Source organism: Entelurus aequoreus, linkage group LG01, assembly GCF_033978785.1.
Source record: "Entelurus aequoreus isolate RoL-2023_Sb linkage group LG01, RoL_Eaeq_v1.1, whole genome shotgun sequence".
NCBI classification, from domain to species: Eukaryota; Metazoa; Chordata; class Actinopteri; order Syngnathiformes; family Syngnathidae; genus Entelurus; species Entelurus aequoreus.
Window position 1 is genome coordinate 75954247 of NC_084731.1, and position 19129 is coordinate 75973375.

General features: G+C 39.9%; 1 protein-coding gene across 3 annotated transcripts in view; it reads left to right on the top strand.

Moving 5' to 3' along the window:
- LOC133657333 (OTU domain-containing protein 5-A-like) overlaps positions 1-19129 on the top strand; it is a 47149-nt gene that overhangs the window by 7675 nt on the left and 20345 nt on the right. For 2 of the 3 annotated variants that reach the window (XM_062058535.1, XM_062058544.1), the window contains exons 2-5: positions 8540-8633; positions 8729-8793; positions 9005-9161; positions 9251-9399. In XM_062058535.1, the coding sequence (XP_061914519.1) occupies positions 8540-8633; positions 8729-8793; positions 9005-9161; positions 9251-9399 (465 nt within the window). The remainder of the gene's footprint in view (positions 1-8539; positions 8634-8728; positions 8794-9004; positions 9162-9250; positions 9400-19129) is intronic. The other variant, XM_062058551.1, reaches the window with a different exon arrangement.

Genomic DNA, 19129 nt, shown 5'->3' on the forward strand with positions numbered 1-19129 from the left:
TATAACTGCATTATCCTTTCCATCCTTACACTTTCCATCCTTTGTAACTGAGCTACTGTGTGGAACAATTTCCCTTGTGGATCATTAAAGTTTGTCTAAGTCTAAGACAAGTCTAAGTCTAAGGAATATGTAAGAAATGCTTAATAAACCCGAGAAGAATCAATCTCTGCAGGTTTAGTGGCAGGAAGTTACAGCTGTGCTCTAAAGGGTGAGCGCGGCTCAGGTAGTGTGATCTTTGGTCTGACTACGCTTCATTTGGAAAAAAGTCAATACAAAAACTACCATACTGTGGAGATGACGTCCTGTCTTATCCACACCCAGGCAAAAGTCGATAATGTTCCCGGATCGGCTGTTAGTGCGTCACTTCCGCTGATCAGTGATCACTTCCTGCGTTGCTAGATTACCAGAGAGCGAGTGCCTTTGTTCATGCAACCAACCTTGCTTTGCAACTTCCAGGTTTCTATTGACAAAGAAAAAAACATATATATATATATATATATATATATATATATATATATATATATATATATATATATATATATATATATATATATATATATATATATATATATATACGGGCCAAAAGTTTGGACACACCTTCTCCTCATTCAATGCGTTTTCTTTATTTTCATGACTAATTACATTGTAGATTGTCACTGAAGGCATCAAAACTATGAATTAACACATGTGGAGTTATGTACTTAACAAAAAAAGGTAATATAACTGAAAACATGTTTTATATTGTAGTTTCTTCAAAATAGCCACCCTTTGCTCGGATTACTGCTTTGCACATTCTTGGCATTCTCTCGATGAGCTTCAAGAGGTAGTCACCTGAAAGGGTGTCATAGTTTTGATGCCTTCAGTGACAATTACAATGTAAATAGTCATGAAAATAAATAAAATGCATTGAATGAGAAGGTGTGTCCAAACTTTTGGCCTGTACTGTACATATATATATATATATATATATATATATATATATATATATATATATATATATATATATATATATATATATATATATATATATATATATATATATACAAACCCCGTTTCCATATGAGTTGGGAAATTGTGTTAGATGTAAATATAAACAGAATACAATGATTTGCAAATCATTTTCAACCCATATTCAATTGAATGCACTACAAAGACAAGATATTTGATGTTCAAACTCATAAACTTTTTTTTTTTTTTTGCAAATAATAATTAACTTAGAATTCCATGGCTGCACCACGTGCCAAAGTAGTTGGGAAAGGGCATGTTCACCACTGTTTTACATGGCCTTTCCTTTTAACAACACTCAGTAAACGTTTGGGAACTGAGGATGCACATTTTTTAAGCTTCTCAGGTGGAATTCTTTCCCATTCTTGCTTGATGTACAGCTTAAGTTGTTCAACAGTCCGGGGGTCTCTGTTGTGGTATTTTAGGCTGCATAATGCGCCACACATTTTCAATGGGAGACAGGTCTGGACTACAGGCAGGCCAGTCTAGTACCCGCACTCTTTTACTATGAAGCCACGTTGATGTAACACGTGGCTTGGCATTGTCTTGCTGAAATAAGCAGGGGCGTCCATGGTAACGTTGCTTGGATGGCAACATATGTTGCTCCGAAACCTGTATGTACCTTTCAGCATTAATGGCGCCTTCATGTGATGATGTGTAAGTTACCCATGTCTTGGGCACTAATACACCCCCATACCATCACAGATGCTGGCTTTTCAACTTTGCGTCTATAACAATCCGGATGGTTCTTTTCCTCTTTGGTCCGGAGGACAGGACGTCCACAGTTTCCAAAAACAATTTGAAATGTGGACTCGTCAGACCACAGAACACTTTTCCACTTTATATCAGTCCATCTTAGATGAGCTCAGGCCCAGCGAAGCCGACGGCGTTTCTGGGTGTTGTGGATAAACGGTTTTCGCCTTGCATAGGAGAGTTTTAACTTTCACTTACAGATGCAGCGACCAACTGTAGTTACTGACAGTGGGTTTCTGAAGTGTTCCTGAGCCCATGTGGTGATATCCTTTACACACTGATGTCGCTTGTTGATGCAGTACAGCCTGAGGGATCGAAGGCCACGGGCTTAGCTGCTTACGTGCAGTGATTTCTCCAGATTCTCTGAACCCTTTGATGATATTACGGATCGTAGATGGTGAAATCCCTAAATTCCTTGCAATAGCTGGTTGAGAGGTTTTTCTTAAACTGTTCAACAATTTGCTCACGCATTTGTTGACAAAGTGGTGACCCTCACCCCGTCCTTGTTTGTGAATGACTGAGCATTTCATGGAATTTACTTTTATACCCAATCATGGCACCCACCTGTTCCCAATTTGCCTGTTCACCTGTGGGATGTTCCAAATAAGTGTTTGATGAGCATTTCTCAACTTTATCAGCATTTATTGCCACCTTTCCCAACTTCTTTGTCACGTGTTGCTGGCATCAAATTCTAAAGTTAATGATTATTTGCAACAACAATTTTTTTTAATCAGTTTGAACATCAAATATGTTGTCTTTGTAGCATATTCAACTGAATATGGGTTGAAAATGATTTGCAAATCATTGTATTCCGTTTATATTTACATCTAACACAATTTCCCAACTCATATGGAAACGGGTTTGTATATTTGGAGAATTTTATGAAGCACATTTTTTATTGATATGGATTACGTGTCTGTCACGCTATATATTGTTATAGTTTTATTGCCCAGCCCGACGTTGACCATTAAGTACGATGTAAAAATGCTAACACGTTAGCTTGGGCATGATTGAACTAGTTTAACTGGTGTGAGTTTGTGTACCCGTGCTCAAGCAAGGTACCCATCCCTGGCCCAAAACCGACGTGTCGTGTAACTGATGCCAGTTGTTGATGACCAACCACCACCGTGCATCACTGAAAGAAACAAAACGTGTGTTGAAAGTGATGGAAACGTTACGCAACACAAAGACACATTCTAGAACCGAACAAGCCGGGATGTAAACAAAGCACAAGTAATATTGAGTCAGCATTTCTGCAATAAACTAATGCTTGTTCTAGCGTTTGATTGTTTGATTTTAAATATCATCACTAATTGTCAAATATAGTGTGTTATTTTACACCTCCTGCCCGAATGCAGCTGAGATAGGCTCCAGCACCCCCCGTGACCCCAAAAGGGACAAGCGGTAGAAAATGGATGGATGAATGGATAACTCTGGTAATGTCATGTTTTTTCTTCAACTAAATCAACCTTTGACAAATGTGATATTTTGCACCGTGTTTTCCGGACTACAGAGCGCACTGGGGCTATAAGCCACTCCCACAAAATTTTAGAAGGAAAACATTGTTTTCCGTATATTAGCAGCACCGGACTATAAGCCGCAGATATATACGTTGTGAAATGAGTTATTTACACAGAAATATTTTGTAAATGTTTTGTTTACATACCATTCCATTCCAAACGGTGTCTGTAACACGGCAGTAAAACGGATGATTAAACAAAACAGAAGTCATCGTCATGGACCCACTAGCTGCGCAAGCTAGCTCTCCAATCAGCTAAACAGACTCAATAATTCCACGGTGAAGTTTTGGTGAATATACTGAGGAATTAGTGAAACTGAAACAATACAAAAATAATGCTATTGTAAGTTAATAATACTAACACAGACACTCGTAAACCTGTTAGCATATTATCTAATGCTAACGACGCTAGCTTCATTACATTACGGTGGCACGTACAAATATGCATGAAAACACTCCTACAGACATCACACATGGGACCGTTTAGTAAGTAAGAATTGGTCTAGTTATATTGTAAAACTTACAAACGTTGCTTGGAGGGATGAATGAAGAATCCTTTCGAGCAAAAATGATATGGACAGTTTCACTTCCGGTTTAAGGCATTAAAATGGCTATACATCTCAATAACTCCATGGTGACGTTTTGGTGAATTTACTTAGGGATTTGTGAAACTGAAACAATACAAAAAGAATGCCATTGTAAGTTAATAATACTACACACACACGAGGTGTGGTGAAATTTGTCCTCTGCATTTGACCCATGCCCTTGTTCACCCCCTGGGAGGTGAGGGGAGCAGTGGGGAGCAGTGGGCAGCAGCGGTGCCGCGCCCGGGAATCATTTTTGGTGATTTAACCCACAATTCCAACCCTTGATGCTGAGTGCCAAGCAGGGAGGTAATGGGTCCCATTTTTATAGTCTTTGGTATGACTCGGCCGGGGTTTGAACTCACAACCTACTGATCTCAGGGCGGACACTCTAACCACTAGGCCACTGACAATCATTGGTACTTTAACTTTAACTTAACACAGACACTCGTATACGTTTTAGCAAATTAGCCAATTCTAACGACGCCAACTTCATTACATTACGATAGCACGTACACATATGCACGACAACTCTACTACAGACATCACACACGGGACTTACAAACGTTGCTGCAGTGAGTCAAACAAACATAAAAGATGGGGCCATAGCACAAACAATAACACTATTTCAGTCCTCTGCTTGGGTTTAATAAAAACTATTGAACACAAAACGTTATGGCCATTAGCGAAGAAAAGTCCATAAATTAGCTGCACCGCTTTATAAGCCACATGGTTCAAAGCAAAGGAAAAAAGTAGTCCGGAATTCATAGTAAAGTAAATTGTAGTAATTTGTCCTCTTGGTGTTGCTGTACGACTTCCGTTAATCACAAATCCGTTGAGTCAGGCCATGTGACACAAAACAACAGTTACACGTAATTTAGCCATTAAAGACACAATATTATTGACAATGTATATTCATGTCAAAAAAACACAATAAATCACCAGTTCCAGGTAACATGTGTGCATCAGTCTTTAAGATAAATAAATAAGCAAAAATATTGAAATATGTTGAAACACGTTGACAAAAAAAGATAAGTTTACTTCCACGATGAACTGTGATAGTTGATGAGTAAGAATCAGCGTTGTTCCGTCTACCACTTTGAATAAAAATGTTTGAAGTGACTCTTCATGTACGTTGACCATCCCCACTCTCCGTCTGTAAACAAACAGCTGTTCATTCTTCCATGTGAAAGTAGCCGCCTTTCAGCGCCAAAAGCGCTTACAAACGAGAAATAACACTCGAGGGATTAAACGATACGAATATTTATCATCAATGGCTACTCTGACCAAAATGATGTTCGGTGCGCCGCCTAACTTGCTCCGATGTCACTTCCGGTGTGGCGTTTGCGTATTTCGAGGCTGTAAGACGTGTTGCAGGCAGCTTTTGATTATTGTGGTGTGTCGTTTTTATTTGTTGTGGCTTTTGCAGTGGTGCTGTAACTGAAAGTTTTTGTGTTGTCATTTATGATTTTGTCTTGCGTTTATTGTGACCTTTCTCGACCATTGTAGGTATCCGCCATTTTTGTTTGAATGACGGGCAAATAGACTTAAAGTTTAACGTCATTCCATTAAAAGTACTAAACTTCATATAAAGTCGGCCGTTCTTAAATCCAACATTTCTTTTTCTAGTATTGATAAAATTGATCGATTTACTTTTAAAACCATCCTGGATTGATACCTACACTATATTGCCAAAAGTATTTGGCCACCCATTCCAAATGATCAGAATCAGGTGTCCTAATCACTTGGCCCTGCCACAGGTGTATAAAATCAAGCACTTAGGCATGGAGACTGTTTCTACAAACATTTGTGAAAGAATGGGCCGCTCTCAGGAGCTCAGTGATTTCCAGCTTGGAACTGTCATAGGATGCCACCTGTGCAACAAATACAGTCGTAAAATTTCCTCGCTCCTAAATATTCCAAAGTCAACTGTCGGCTTTATTATAAGAAAATGAAAGAGTTTGGGAACAACAGCAACTCAGCCATTAAGTGGTAGGCCACGTAAACTGACAGAGAGGAGTCAGCAGATGCCGAAGCGCATAGTGCAAAGACTTTCTGCACAGTCAGTTGCTACAGAGCTCCAAACTTCAATTAGCCCACGTACAGTACGCAGAGAGCTTCATGGAATGGGTTTCCATGGCCGACCAGCTGCATCTAAGCCATACATTACCAGGTCCAATACAAAGCGTCGGATGCAGTGGTGTAGTGGTGTAAAGCACGTCGCCACTGGACTCTACAGCAGTGGAGACGCCTTCTCTGGAGTGATGAATCACGCTTTTCCATCTGGCAATCTGATGGACGAGTCTGGGTTTGGAGGTTGCCAGGAGAACGCTACATTTCGGACTGCATTGTGCCGAGTGTGAAATTTGGTGGAGGAATTATGGTGTGGGGTTGTTTTTCAGGAGTTGGGCTTTGCCCCTTAATTCCAGTAAAAGGAACTTTGAATGCTCCAGGATACCAAAGCATTTTGGACAATTCCATGCTCCCAACCTTGTGGGAAAAGTTTTGAGCGGGCCCCTTCCTCTTCCAACATGACTGTGCATCAGTTCACAAAGCAAGGTCCATAAAGACATGGATGACAGAGTCTGGTGTGGATAAACTTGACTGGCCTGCACAGAGTCCTGACCTGAACTTGATAGAACACCTTTGGGATGAATTAGAACGGAGACTGAGAGCCAGTCCTTCTCGACCAACATCAGTGTGTGACCTCACCAATGCGCTTTTGGAGGAATGGTAAAAAAAATCCTATATGCAACCTTGCGGACAGCCTTCCCAGAAAAGTTGAAGCTGTATTAGCTTCAAAAGGTGGACCCACATCCTATGGTTGGGAATGGGATGGCATTTCAAGTTCATATGTGAGTCAAGGCAAGCGGCCAAATACTTTTGGCAATATAGTGTATCAACATACCGATGAATCGTTACGCCCCGAGTTTGTATTATAATGTAAGACAATAATGTTTCTTGTACTCATGTTAGCATTGAAGCTAATTAGCCATTAGCGTGCTAGCTTGCGTGTCCAGTAAACAAGCACTTTAAATAGACCGTGAGTGTATCAATTTGCGGTTATTAATCACGGTTTTACGATAATGTTGATTTAAAACTGTAAAATACTCACTGTGGGGATTTTACTGCAGTTTATCATGAATTCTTTAGCGTTACAACCCTACTGAGGACAAAAGGATAAAATCCTTGTGTACATTATTGATCATAAATCTGTTTTTACCTGTCTGATTTCATGCTAGGCCTGCATTTCCCGCTCAAATACTCCTGAGAGCTCAATCAGCTTTATACAAATTGTTATTTTTGCTTGTAGTCCAACCACTTCATTTGTCGTTTTGTAGTTCCTTTCCCCTGTAAAGCCTTGTTGTTTTGGCAGCTTTGCTAGCAACGCATTAGACGTCTGCGCTTGTTCCTCGTCAGTCAGGTTTTTTAATTTCCCTGCGTGTGTGACTAGAACTGTACTCCCTAAACACAGCTTGTCTCTTAATATGGAGTGAAACTAGTGGGCGCTACAGTACTTTTTTGTTTATTTTAAGGTAAAACTGCATAAAAACTATATACTATACATGACCTGTATTAATGTTTCATGTAGCAGATGCTTTTTAGCAACCTCAAATAGCGTACACGGCATCATTTTCCTAAAAAAAGCTTTTGGTACGATACTTTGTCATTTCCCATCTGGCAACCCTCCTCAGTGTAGTTGCTTTGTGTCATTGTTGGATTGTTCTGTCGCAAGACTCTTATCAACGTATTTTCCAAACTATAGAGCGCACCGGTATATAAGCCACACCCACTAAATTTTAGAAGAAGAAAACTATTTGCCATATAAATTAGCCGCACTGGACTAGTAAGTCGCAGGTATATACGTTGTGAAATTAGTTATTTACACAGAAAGGTTTCATAAATATTTATTTACATACCTTAATTGTTATCAAACGGTGTCTGTAACACGGCAATAAAACGGCTGATCAAACAAAACAGAAGTCATCGTCATGGGGTCGCTAGGTCTCCAATCAGCTACACAGACTCAATAACTCCACGGTGACGTTTTGGTGAATTTACGTAACTGAAACAATACAAAAAGAATGCCATTGTAAGTTAATAATACTAACACAGACACTCGTAAACGTGTTAGCATATTTGTTAATGCTAACGGCGCTAACTTCACTACATTATGATAGCATGTAAAAATATGCATGAAACCACTCCCACAGACATCACACATGGGACGCTTTAGTAAGTCAGAATAGTTTTAGTTATATTGTAAAACTTACAAACGTTGCTTGGAGTGGCGAATGAAGAATCCATACGAGCAGTAACGCTATGGACGAATACTTCCGGTTCAAGGAACAAAACAGGAAGTACATTTTCATCCGGCAGCACCTGCAGTGAGCGAACTTGTCCAAAAGATGCTTTTGGCGTCTTTAATATACAAAATGTATCAAAGTATTTGTTTGTAATAGGTTTGCACACCCCTGTATTATACAGTCAGAAATGATAGGAGATGGTTGCCATGGAAACATCCTGAATTGGATCGCTTGTTCTTGTACACAAACACATTGAATTGATGGGTGCGTGTGTGTGCTTGTCAACACATTGAATTGACGTGTGTGTGTGTTTGTGTGTGTGTGCGCGCGCGCGTGTGCGTGCGTGCGTGTGTGTGTGCGCGTACGCGCAGCAGGAGCACTGGTTTGAAAAAGCTTTGCAAGACAAGAAAGGTTTTGTCATCAAGAAGATGAAGGAGGACGGTGCGTGTCTCTTCAGAGCTGTGGGTGAGTCAAGCACTTCTTCTTATGACCACTAGGTGTCCCTTTGTGGAACCTTCACTGTGTGTGTGTGTGTGTGTGTGTGTGTGTGCGTGTGTCAGCTGACCAGGTGTATGGAGATCAGGACATGCACGAGGTGGTGAGGAAACACTGCATGGACTACCTGGTGAGTGACATCATCACCTTGGGAAAAGGGCCCCTGTCAGCAGGGGGCGCCACTGGGCGCGACAGGGAAATAAAATACAGTGGCGAAGCTCTGACCTGCGCACATGTCTGCCAGTAGTGTGCGCTAGCGAGCTTCATGTAGCTGTTTGTCATCCAACAATATTAATAGAAGTACTGTAACATTTGTAATAAGTGGACTTTTTTCCCGGCAGATGAAGAACGCCGATTATTTCTCCAACTACGTGACGGAGGACTTCACTACGTACATCAACAGGAAGAGGAAAAACAATTGCCATGGCAACCACATTGAGATGCAGGCCATGGCGGAGATGTACAACAGGCCAGTGGAGGTGTATCAGTACAGCACAGGTGTGACTTCTTCTTCTTCTTTTTCTTCACGCCTGACAATCTGCCGGCGCCTCCTCCTCCGCGCTAAAACCCGCCTCTCCACCCCGCAGAGCCAATCAACACCTTCCACGGCATCCACCAGAACAACGACGAGCCCATCCGAGTGAGCTACCACCGCAACATCCACTACAACTCCGTGGTCAACCCAAACAAGGCCACCATCGGCGTGGGCCTCGGCCTGCCCGCCTTCAAGCCAGGGGTACGCGCACTGTCCACACACACACACACAAACACACACACACACACACACATGATCCTCCTGCAGGTTCACTTACGAAAACCTTGTCCCGACATTTACTTCTTCGAGTTTGAACCTCTTATGAGCTCCGCTTTTCCAAAAAGAGTTTGATGCTAATATACATTGGCTTTGCTAATGACATGCTAATGATTAGCATTAGCAAATTGACATGGCGGTTTTAACACCTCTAAATGTGTTAATGAAAACTACAACTATGATGCACATTACAATCTAACAGCTGGTGTGTAATAAGCACAGTCCTTACAGTATTAACACTGTTTAGAGCGCAACAAAAGACTACTATTAGCAGAGACAGAACTGGCTAGCAGACACACCATAAACTATACACTACTGCCACCTAACGTCTTGGACTTGCAACTGTAATTCCAACTTAATGTTATACAAATGAGACTCAGAAATGTAATAATTAAATAATATACAACAACTGGACAGCAATTATCATAATCAGCTCATTTTGCTATGAAAAAATATTTTTTTATCATAAACAACTTATATTTATTAACACACACAAAAGTATGGAAAATTGGTACCGTTGAGTACCAGAATTGATACCCAGGTACCGGGTATTGGTACCGTATTGGTTCAAATAGGAACCGCTGATGGTATCGTAAACTAGCTGGTGGTTGTCTTGTTATATTTTTTGTTTGAAAAATGTAACTTTGAGCAGGTTGCAAACAGCTCCTTTAAGTTGAAGTGGAGTGGTAATTGTTTATTTGGCGACATCGACTGATCACAATAATTCACAAAGCTAAAAGCTCATGATGGAGTAAGTTGAATGATGCGGACACGTTTGTTACTGGATACTTTCTAACACACTTCTGCCTTGGAGACTTTGTATGTGTAAGTAATATGCAACTATACTGATGTGATACTTGTTTATGTTGACAATGTCATGTTTTAGACTGCAGTATTATTATTACGTATGTCTGGCTTATGTGCTATTGTGTGCTTAGCTGTTGTGTAGCTGCTAGCTCCTAACATGTTAACCTTTTGTAAATGACTTGACTAAAATAAAGGAAAAATGGGATTTACTGGTCTTTGAAGGGAGCTGGATTATGAGGAGCCGTTCCTTTCAAAGAGCCGTTCAAAAGTCTGGCTCATTTTTATAGTTAGTTGTTTTTAGGAAACAATCGATAGTATCGCTTATAAGATAAGATGTTAGAACGAGTTAATTTACACTAATATTACTTTATTGCTTGTATTCCGACACGTAACTTCTTCCTGGAAGTGGAAAAAAGCGGTGGTCAATCAAGCTAAGGTTGCAGTTGTGCAGCAAGGAGCGTGCGAGCTATCTGAGTACACAAGAGGCCTCGATCTTCCTGCAAAAATAATCTAACTATGCAATAGGGTTGTACGGTATACTGGTATTAGTATAGTTCCGCGATACTAATGAATCATTCTGTACTATACCGCCTCTGAAGAATAAGTGATTATTAAATTTTAACAGAGGTGTAGATAGAACATGTTGAAAGATAAAGTAAGCAGATATTAACAGTAAACGAACAAGTAGATTAATAATTAATTTTCTACCACTTGTCCTTAATAATGTTGACAAAATAATAGAATGATAAATGACACAATATAGATAGATAGATAGTACTTTATTATGTTACTGCATATGTCAACAGACTAATTAGGAGCCTTTGTTTGTTTACTTACTACTAAAAGACAAGTTGTCTTGTATGTTCACTGTTTTATTTAAGGATAAACTTCCAATAATAAACATACGTTTAATGTACCATAAGATATTTTGTTAAAATAAGGCCAATAATGCAATTTTTTGTGGTCCCCTTTATTTAGAAAAGTACTGAAAAGTATCGATATGATTTTGGTACCGGTACCAAAATATTAGTATCTGGACAACACTACTATGCAATGGAACAAATCTCTATGCTTTATCAAAATAAGAGTGGTTGAGGGATATCAAGGATTATATATCAAGGATTATACGTCTGTGCAAATTACTGTTAGCGTTGTCGCCCTCTACTGGTCAAATTTAGCGTTACGTGTCTTGTGGGGGGTGCTCCAGGAGTACGGGGTCCAGGATACGTTGCTACGCACCATACGGTCCCTGTACAAGCGGAGCAGGAGTCTGGTTCGCATTGCCGGTAGTAAGTCTGACATGGACTCCACCATGTCACCGGTCCTGTTCATTATCTTTATGGACAGAATTTCTTGGCGGAGTCAGGGTGTGGAGGCTTTCCAGTTTGGTGGCCAGAGGATCGCATCCCTGCTTTTTGCAGATGATTCTGTTGTCTTCATCAGGCTGGGACCTTCAGCGTTCACTGGGGCGGTTTGCAGCTGTGTGAAGCCGCTGGGATAAGGATCAGCACCTCCAAATCTGAGGCCATGGTTCTCAGTCCGAAAAGGGTGGACTGCACCGCTTGGGTCAGGAGTGAAGCGCTGCCTCAAGTGGAGGAGTGCAAGTATCTCGGGGTCTTGTTCATGAGTGAGGGAAGAATGGAACGCGAGATTGACAGACGGATTGGTGCGGCGTCTGCAGTGATGCGGTCACTGCACGGGCCGTTGTGGTGAAGAAGGAGCTGAGCCAGAAGGCGAAGCTCTCTATTTACAGGTTGGTCTACGTTCCTACCCTCACCTATGGTCAGAGGTGGGTAGAGTAGCCAGAAATTGTACTCAAGTAAGAGTACTGTTACTTTAGAGATTTATTACTCAAGTAAAAGTAAGGAGTAGTCACCCAAATATTTACTTGAGTAAAAGTAAAAAGTATGTTGTGAAAAAACTACTCAAGTACTGAGTAACTGATGTGTAACCTGTTCGTTTAATGATGACTGCAACAAATAATGCACAAAAACATAAAAATAGCAGTGAGCAAATTCAGAGCCAGGAATATCTCTTAAGCAACTAAAACAATAATATATATTAAATAATAATACATTAACATAAAAAAAAATTATGCAAATTGAGCCACAATAACTTAACAGCACCATAGGCTCAGTAGGCAGAGATTACAAAGGAAAATAACAAGTTAGCCTTTACGCGAACCATAAACTGATAGGTGTGGGCTGCACGGTGCACCTGGGAACACACTGTGCACTTCTGATTGGTGTTTCTATGCATGCGTGAGTGTGTGTGCGACTGTGCGTGTGAGTGTGTGTGTCTCTGTCTGTATATGAGGCTGCAGTGCGTTAATAAATGTCCCCACACGATGTACATTTGACAGTGATTCATAGCAGGGAAGCTAACATCAGCCTACTGTGACAGCCAAAATATCTACTAACGTTACTGACCGCGATGTGCTTCCTCAAATTTGACGTTGAGTTCATGTAAGCTTAAGCTTGTTAATCATGTGACCGAAAGGACAAGGTCGCGAATACAAGCTGCAGAAATTAGCTTCCCCCGCGGGATGTCTGGGATTACCCTCAGGCTCCTTCTACACTAAGCCGGCTATGGTTGTCCAGTGTAAATCCCACCAAACCTTATCCGTGTCCACACACACACAATGGTCAGCCGGCGCAACGCGACTTAATAAGCATGTGCGGAAAATGCGCACGTCATAGTCACCTCCAGTGTTGATTTGCGTGTAAGTTCTTAAATTTAACTTATCTGAACAATATCCAGTGATGTGGTATTTCAATTAACTGGAATCCAATGTGTTGTGGGGCCGTATTGTAGTGAATCACACCTGACACATCATAAATTAATCAAATCTTTATTGGACTCGTAAAAGTACACTATGTGACAAAGAACATTTTACAACAATCAATCTAGGGATCTAGATATCTGGTCAGGACACTCCTCACTCTTTTGCCTTCACCTTCATTGTCCATTCGTTGTTGGTGACTTTATATACTCCGGACCTAGACGTTGAGTCGGCGACATACATGGCGGACAATAACTGATACAGTCTGCTTTGCCAGTCCAAATGCATTCGCCGTTTTCCGTAGTCTTCACTCGAGGTCCAGGTAATACAAAGCCCACGCTACCTTTTTTATCACATCCACGGGAGCCCGCATTCTCGTTGACTCTCCTTCCACAAATGGACAAAGTTTTTCGCAAAGTAGAATCACAGCTGACCTGGACAATCGAAAGCTCTCTTGCCGTCTGAGAAGTGTGGTATCCCAAATAGCTGCAATCAATTTCTCTTAAGGTATTCATGTTTGATTTCCACAAGCATTTGTACAGACGGAAGGAGAAACACGGGCATGTCTGGATGACTCGCCTTCATATTTCCAGTGGTTAGCTCCGAATTACGAAACCACTTTATTATTAAGCTGGCTGTGGCGCGTTCTTTCTGACGTCACTTCCTGTGTGGGGCGCGGTCTTTCTGGCGTCACTTCCTCTCCGAACTCAGTTTTTAAACGATAATTGAGTCCATACAAAGCTAAGAGCCAGAGATTCAAGAAATACACGGCGCTCTTACCACTTAGGGGCGGTATAGCTCGGTCGGCAGCGCGGCCGTGCCAGCAACTTCAGGGTTGCAGGTTCGATCCCCGCTTCCGCCATCCTAGTGACTGCCGTTGTGTCCTTGGGCAAGACACTTTACCCACCTGCTCCCAGTGCCACCCACACTGGTTTAAATGTAACTTAGATAATGGGTTTCACAATGTAAAAGCGCTTTGAGTCACTAGAGAAAAGTGCTATATAAATATATATTCACTTCACTTCACTTCACCCATGTAAAAATTTGTCCGAGGAGGGGGGACCTTTAACGATAGTTTTTAATTATTCGTTTAAGGGGTTATCCGGCTTAGTGTAGACATAGCTTCAGAGATAGGGTGAGGCGCTCGGTCATCCGGGAGAGGCTCGGAGTCGAACCGCTGCGCCTTCACGTCGAGAGGAGCCAGCTGAGCTCGGGCATCTACTACGGATGCCTCCTGGACGCCTCCCTGGTGAGGTGTTTCAGGCATGTCCAGCCGGGAGGAGACCTTGGGGCAGACCTAGGACACGTTGGAGGGACTACGTCTCACAGCTGGCCTGGGAACGCCTCTGTATCCCCCCTGTAGAACTAGAGGAGGTGGCCGGGGACAGGGAAGTCTGGGCATCTCTGCTTAGACTGCTGCCCCTGTGACCTGGACTCGGATAAGCGGCGGAAAAATGGATGGATGGATGAATTAATAAACGATGTTCGATTGTTCCTCTCAGACTAAAAACAACACAACCACTAATACAAAAGGCATCACAAAGTCAGCAATTTCAATACAAAGCAAACTAAATATCTTTATACACAAATTACTTTTACTTACAAATGATTGACCAAGTTTCGTGATGAAGCCTAAATGCCGGGATTTTTACCACTGCTTGTCTGGATCAATGTGTCCTTCGCTTAAAATGTCCGCCAGAAAACAATGACTCAATCACTTGCTTGGGGTAAAACATTTATACTTTTTTGTCCAGTCGTTGGTAAAAGTCAGATTTTTGATATTTTTTTTTATTTTTTTTCCAGGGTTGAATGAGTAGTCTTCTTTTACTCACCCTACTGCTGCTTCACTGTGACACACATGCCTCACTGTTTCCCCCTGTGGGGTGGCGGGAGCACTGCCCACATGATCAACCCCAGTTTAAAAAAAAGTTAAAGTACCAATGATTGTCACACACACACTAGGTGTGGCGAAATTAAATGGTTTCATCATGCCTATTTGGGCGATGTTCAGCGGGCCAAATGAAAAGCTTTGGCGGGCCGGATGTTGCGTTAAATAGGCCTGGTTTAGGAAGTACGAATTGTTTTAGATATATTGTAAAACTTAAAAATGTTGCTTGGAGTGATAAACGAAGAATCCTTTCGAGCAAAGACGCTATGGATGCTTATTTCCGGTTCACGGCATCAAACAGGAAGTACATTTCCAACCGGCAATACCTGCAGTGAGCAAACTCGTCCAAAAGATGGCGCCATAGCCCAAACAATAACACTATATCACCCCTCTGCTTGGGTTTAATGTAAACCATTGAACACAAAACATTATGGGCATTAGCGGGAAAAAAATCCATAATTTAGCCGCTCCGTTTTATAAGCCGTAGGGCTCAAAATCTAGGAATAAAGTAGCGGTTTATAGTCCATAATTTTCAGTACTCATTCTCTTAAACTGATGTACTATAACATCATGTGGTTTGTTCTGCACATATGTAGCAACGTGTTCATTTGGACACATTTCTTTAATCACACATGAAGTTAGAAGGGGATACATAATATTTCAACATATTTACGTGCGCCCAGAAAATGTGTCCCCAGTTGTAAGTACAACACAATTTACAGATGATCAAAAACATTTATATGGGTATAAATGTCACAGGTTACATTACCAACAACACCTTTGACAACCAAGGCATGAACGTAACAATCGACATTTTGTATGTTATTACTGATAAGCAGCGTATACAGCGTGTCCAAAATGTTGCCTTTAGCTTAAGGCACATAACTCCGCCCCCTCTGAAAGCTCTCTGGCAGGGGATACAAAGATTGCTACTGTGACATCTAGTGGACAAATTTAAAACAGCAGTTTCTTTCACTCAAAAATTTCAGCTTGTTTTTATACTTTGCAAACTCATCTCACGGACCGGACCCGTGCTGGCCTTACGTTTGACACCCCTGCTTTAGACTAATGAACCCCAAAAGTAAATCACAAAAATAAATACAACAACAACAACAACAAAAAATTAAAATATATATTAGTTTTTTTATGCACAAATAGATATGTTTTCTAATATAAAAAAAAAAGTTATTCCAAATGCTGCTACGTTTCCTTTACCTTTGACTCAATTTTCTAGTCCAGTTTCCAGTCCGATAACACACACGTTCAGAGTGGGCAATTGCTGACGCTAAATTTGCATGTTCATAAGAAACAACTCCGAAATGATTGGCTCACTACTGGGAATCAGATCTCATCGTTCACTTATAAGAGTCGTTCAAAGGACTCCCGAACGTCACATCTCGACTTGACTTGTAGCATCAAGCTAGTTGGTGCTTAGTGCTTGTAAATAAAGACAGACTTCCTTCCATTAAAGCAGGGGTCACCAACCTTTTTGAAACCAAGAGCTACTTCTTGGGTACTGATTAATGCGAAGGGCTACCAGTTTGATACACACTTAAATAAATTGCCAGAAATAGCCAATTTGCTCAATTTACCTTTAACTCTATGTTATTATTAATAATTAATGATATTTACACTTAATTGAACTGTTTAAAAGAGGAGAAAACAGGAAAAAAATGACAATTAAATTTTGAAACATAGTTTATCTTCAATTTCGACTCTTTAAAATTCAAAATTCAACCGAAAAAAAGAAGAGAAAAACTAGCTAATTCGAATCTTTTTGAAAAAATTAAAAAAATAATTTATGGAACATCATTAGTAATTTTTCCTGATTAAGATTAATTTTAGAATTTTGATGACATGTTTTAAATAGGTTACAATCCAATCTACACTTTGTTAGAATATATAACAAATTGGACCAAGCTATATTTCTAACAAAGACAAATCATTATTTCTTCTAGATTTTCCAGAACAAAATTTTAAAAGAAATTCAAAAGACTTTGAAATAAGATTTAAATTTGATTCTACAGATTTTCTAGATTTGCCAGAAAATAATTTTTTTGAATTTTAATCATAGTAAGTTTGAAGAAATATTTCACAAATATTCTTCGTCGAAAAAACAGAAGCTAAAATGAAGAATTAAATTAAAATGTATTTATTACTCTTTACGATAAAAAAAATAAATTTACTTGAACATTGATTTAAATTGTCAGGAAAGAAGAGGAAGTAATTTAAAAGGTAAAAAGGTAAATGTGTTTAAAAATCCTAAAATCATTTTTAAGGTTGTATTTTTTCTCTAAAATTGTCTTTCTGAAAGTTATAAGAAGTAAAGTAAAAATATTAATGAATTTATTTAAACAAGTGAAGACCAAGTCTTTTCAAATTCTATTTGAGTCTTGTCTCTCTTAGAATTAAAAATGTCGAGCAAAGCGAGACCAGCTTGCTAGTAAATAAATGAAATTTAAAAAATAGAGGCAGCTCACTGGTAAGTGCTGCTATTTGAGCTATTTTTAGAACAGGCCAGCGGGCTACTCATCTGGTCCTTACGGGCTACCTGGTGACCCCTGCATTAAAGCTTCACGTACGCTGCTTTGGAGATAATTCTTCATTATGAACCAAAAAAAAAAAATTTGAAAATGGAAAAAAAATATTTTTTGGGCAAAATAGTTGCACATTTTTCTTTTTTGGTTAGAAATCCTTTTTTGTTTCAATTCTTTAAATTTTCCCACTTGGATGATGGTGTGACCATATATGGGCGTGGCTGCTGACTACTTCTGCCCTAAACACATTTGAAGGGAAAATACCAAAGACTAGGCCATTGTTGACCAATAAAAAAGGCTTTTGGCGTACTGTTCTAGGGAGGTTAATTTGTGTCTTTATTACGAAAGATTTTTTGGACACTGAATTTTGTGAACTGATTTTTTTCCTACATTAAATTATGCTGACAATTTCATTGAATACAAATGTGTGAGGTAAATGTGTGTGTTTAAAAATTCAGTGTATAATTCAGTGGCCTTGTGGTTAGAGTGTCCGCTCTGAGATCGGTAGGTTGTGAGTTCAAACCCCGGCCGAGTCATACCAAAGACTATAAAAATGGGACCCATGACCTCCCTGCTTGGCACTCAGCATCGAGGGTTGGAATTGGGGGTTAAATCACCAAAATGATTCCCGGGCGCGGCCACCGCTGCTGCTCACTGCTCCCCTCACCTCCCAGGGGGTGGAACAAGGGGATTGGTCAAATGCAGAGGACACATTTCACCACACCTAGTGTGTGTGTGACAGTCATTGGTACTTTAACTTGAACTTTTCACTGTATTAAAAATCAGTGTATAAAAAATTCAGTGTATAAAATATTTGGTGTATAAAAATCAGTGTATAAAAAATTCAGTATAAAAATTTAGGGTATAAAAAATTCAGGGTATCAACATCAGTGTATAAAAAAATGTAATCTATAAAATATTCAGTGTATAAAAATGTTGTGTATCAAAATCAGTATATAAAAGATTAAGAGTAGAAAAAACCAGTGTATCAAAAATTTGGTGCAAAAAAATTCAGTGTAAAAAAAAAAAAAATCAGTGCAGAATTTTTTTTTCAAAACTCAATCAAGAAGGCTGACTGACACGGGTCACGTGACCGCGAACTTGACATCTCATTGGTTGGTTCAGAGACAGGACTGATCGCTTCAGTTTTAATTTAATGGAACTTGGTCTTGAGTTTTGAAGCAGCAAATTTTTACACACTGAATTTTAAAACACTGTATTTTAACAAAATGATTTTTTAAACACACATTTTGCTCACAATTTTTTATTTGATTCAATTTTACATCATTTGATGTAAAAAAAAAAAAAATCTGTTCACAAAATTGAAACATAAAATGTGGATTTAGATTTATTGGTCCCCGTAGGGAAATTATTTTTTACCGACCGTACATTTAGACAATAAACATTACACATCACGGACAAAAATAGCAAAAAGACATCATACATGACAGTGACAACACCAACACATTTACAGGCTTGTCAGACAGGTCGGCCAGGCCTGCTGTGTAGGGCAGCTTTAGCTGCAGGGGTAAGGCTTTTCCCGAGGCGTGCCCTCCGGAATTTGATGGTAGTGGGATGATATATTGGTGTAGTGGGTGAGTGATATCCTGGACTATTGTGTTTGCCAGTCGAATGATGGAC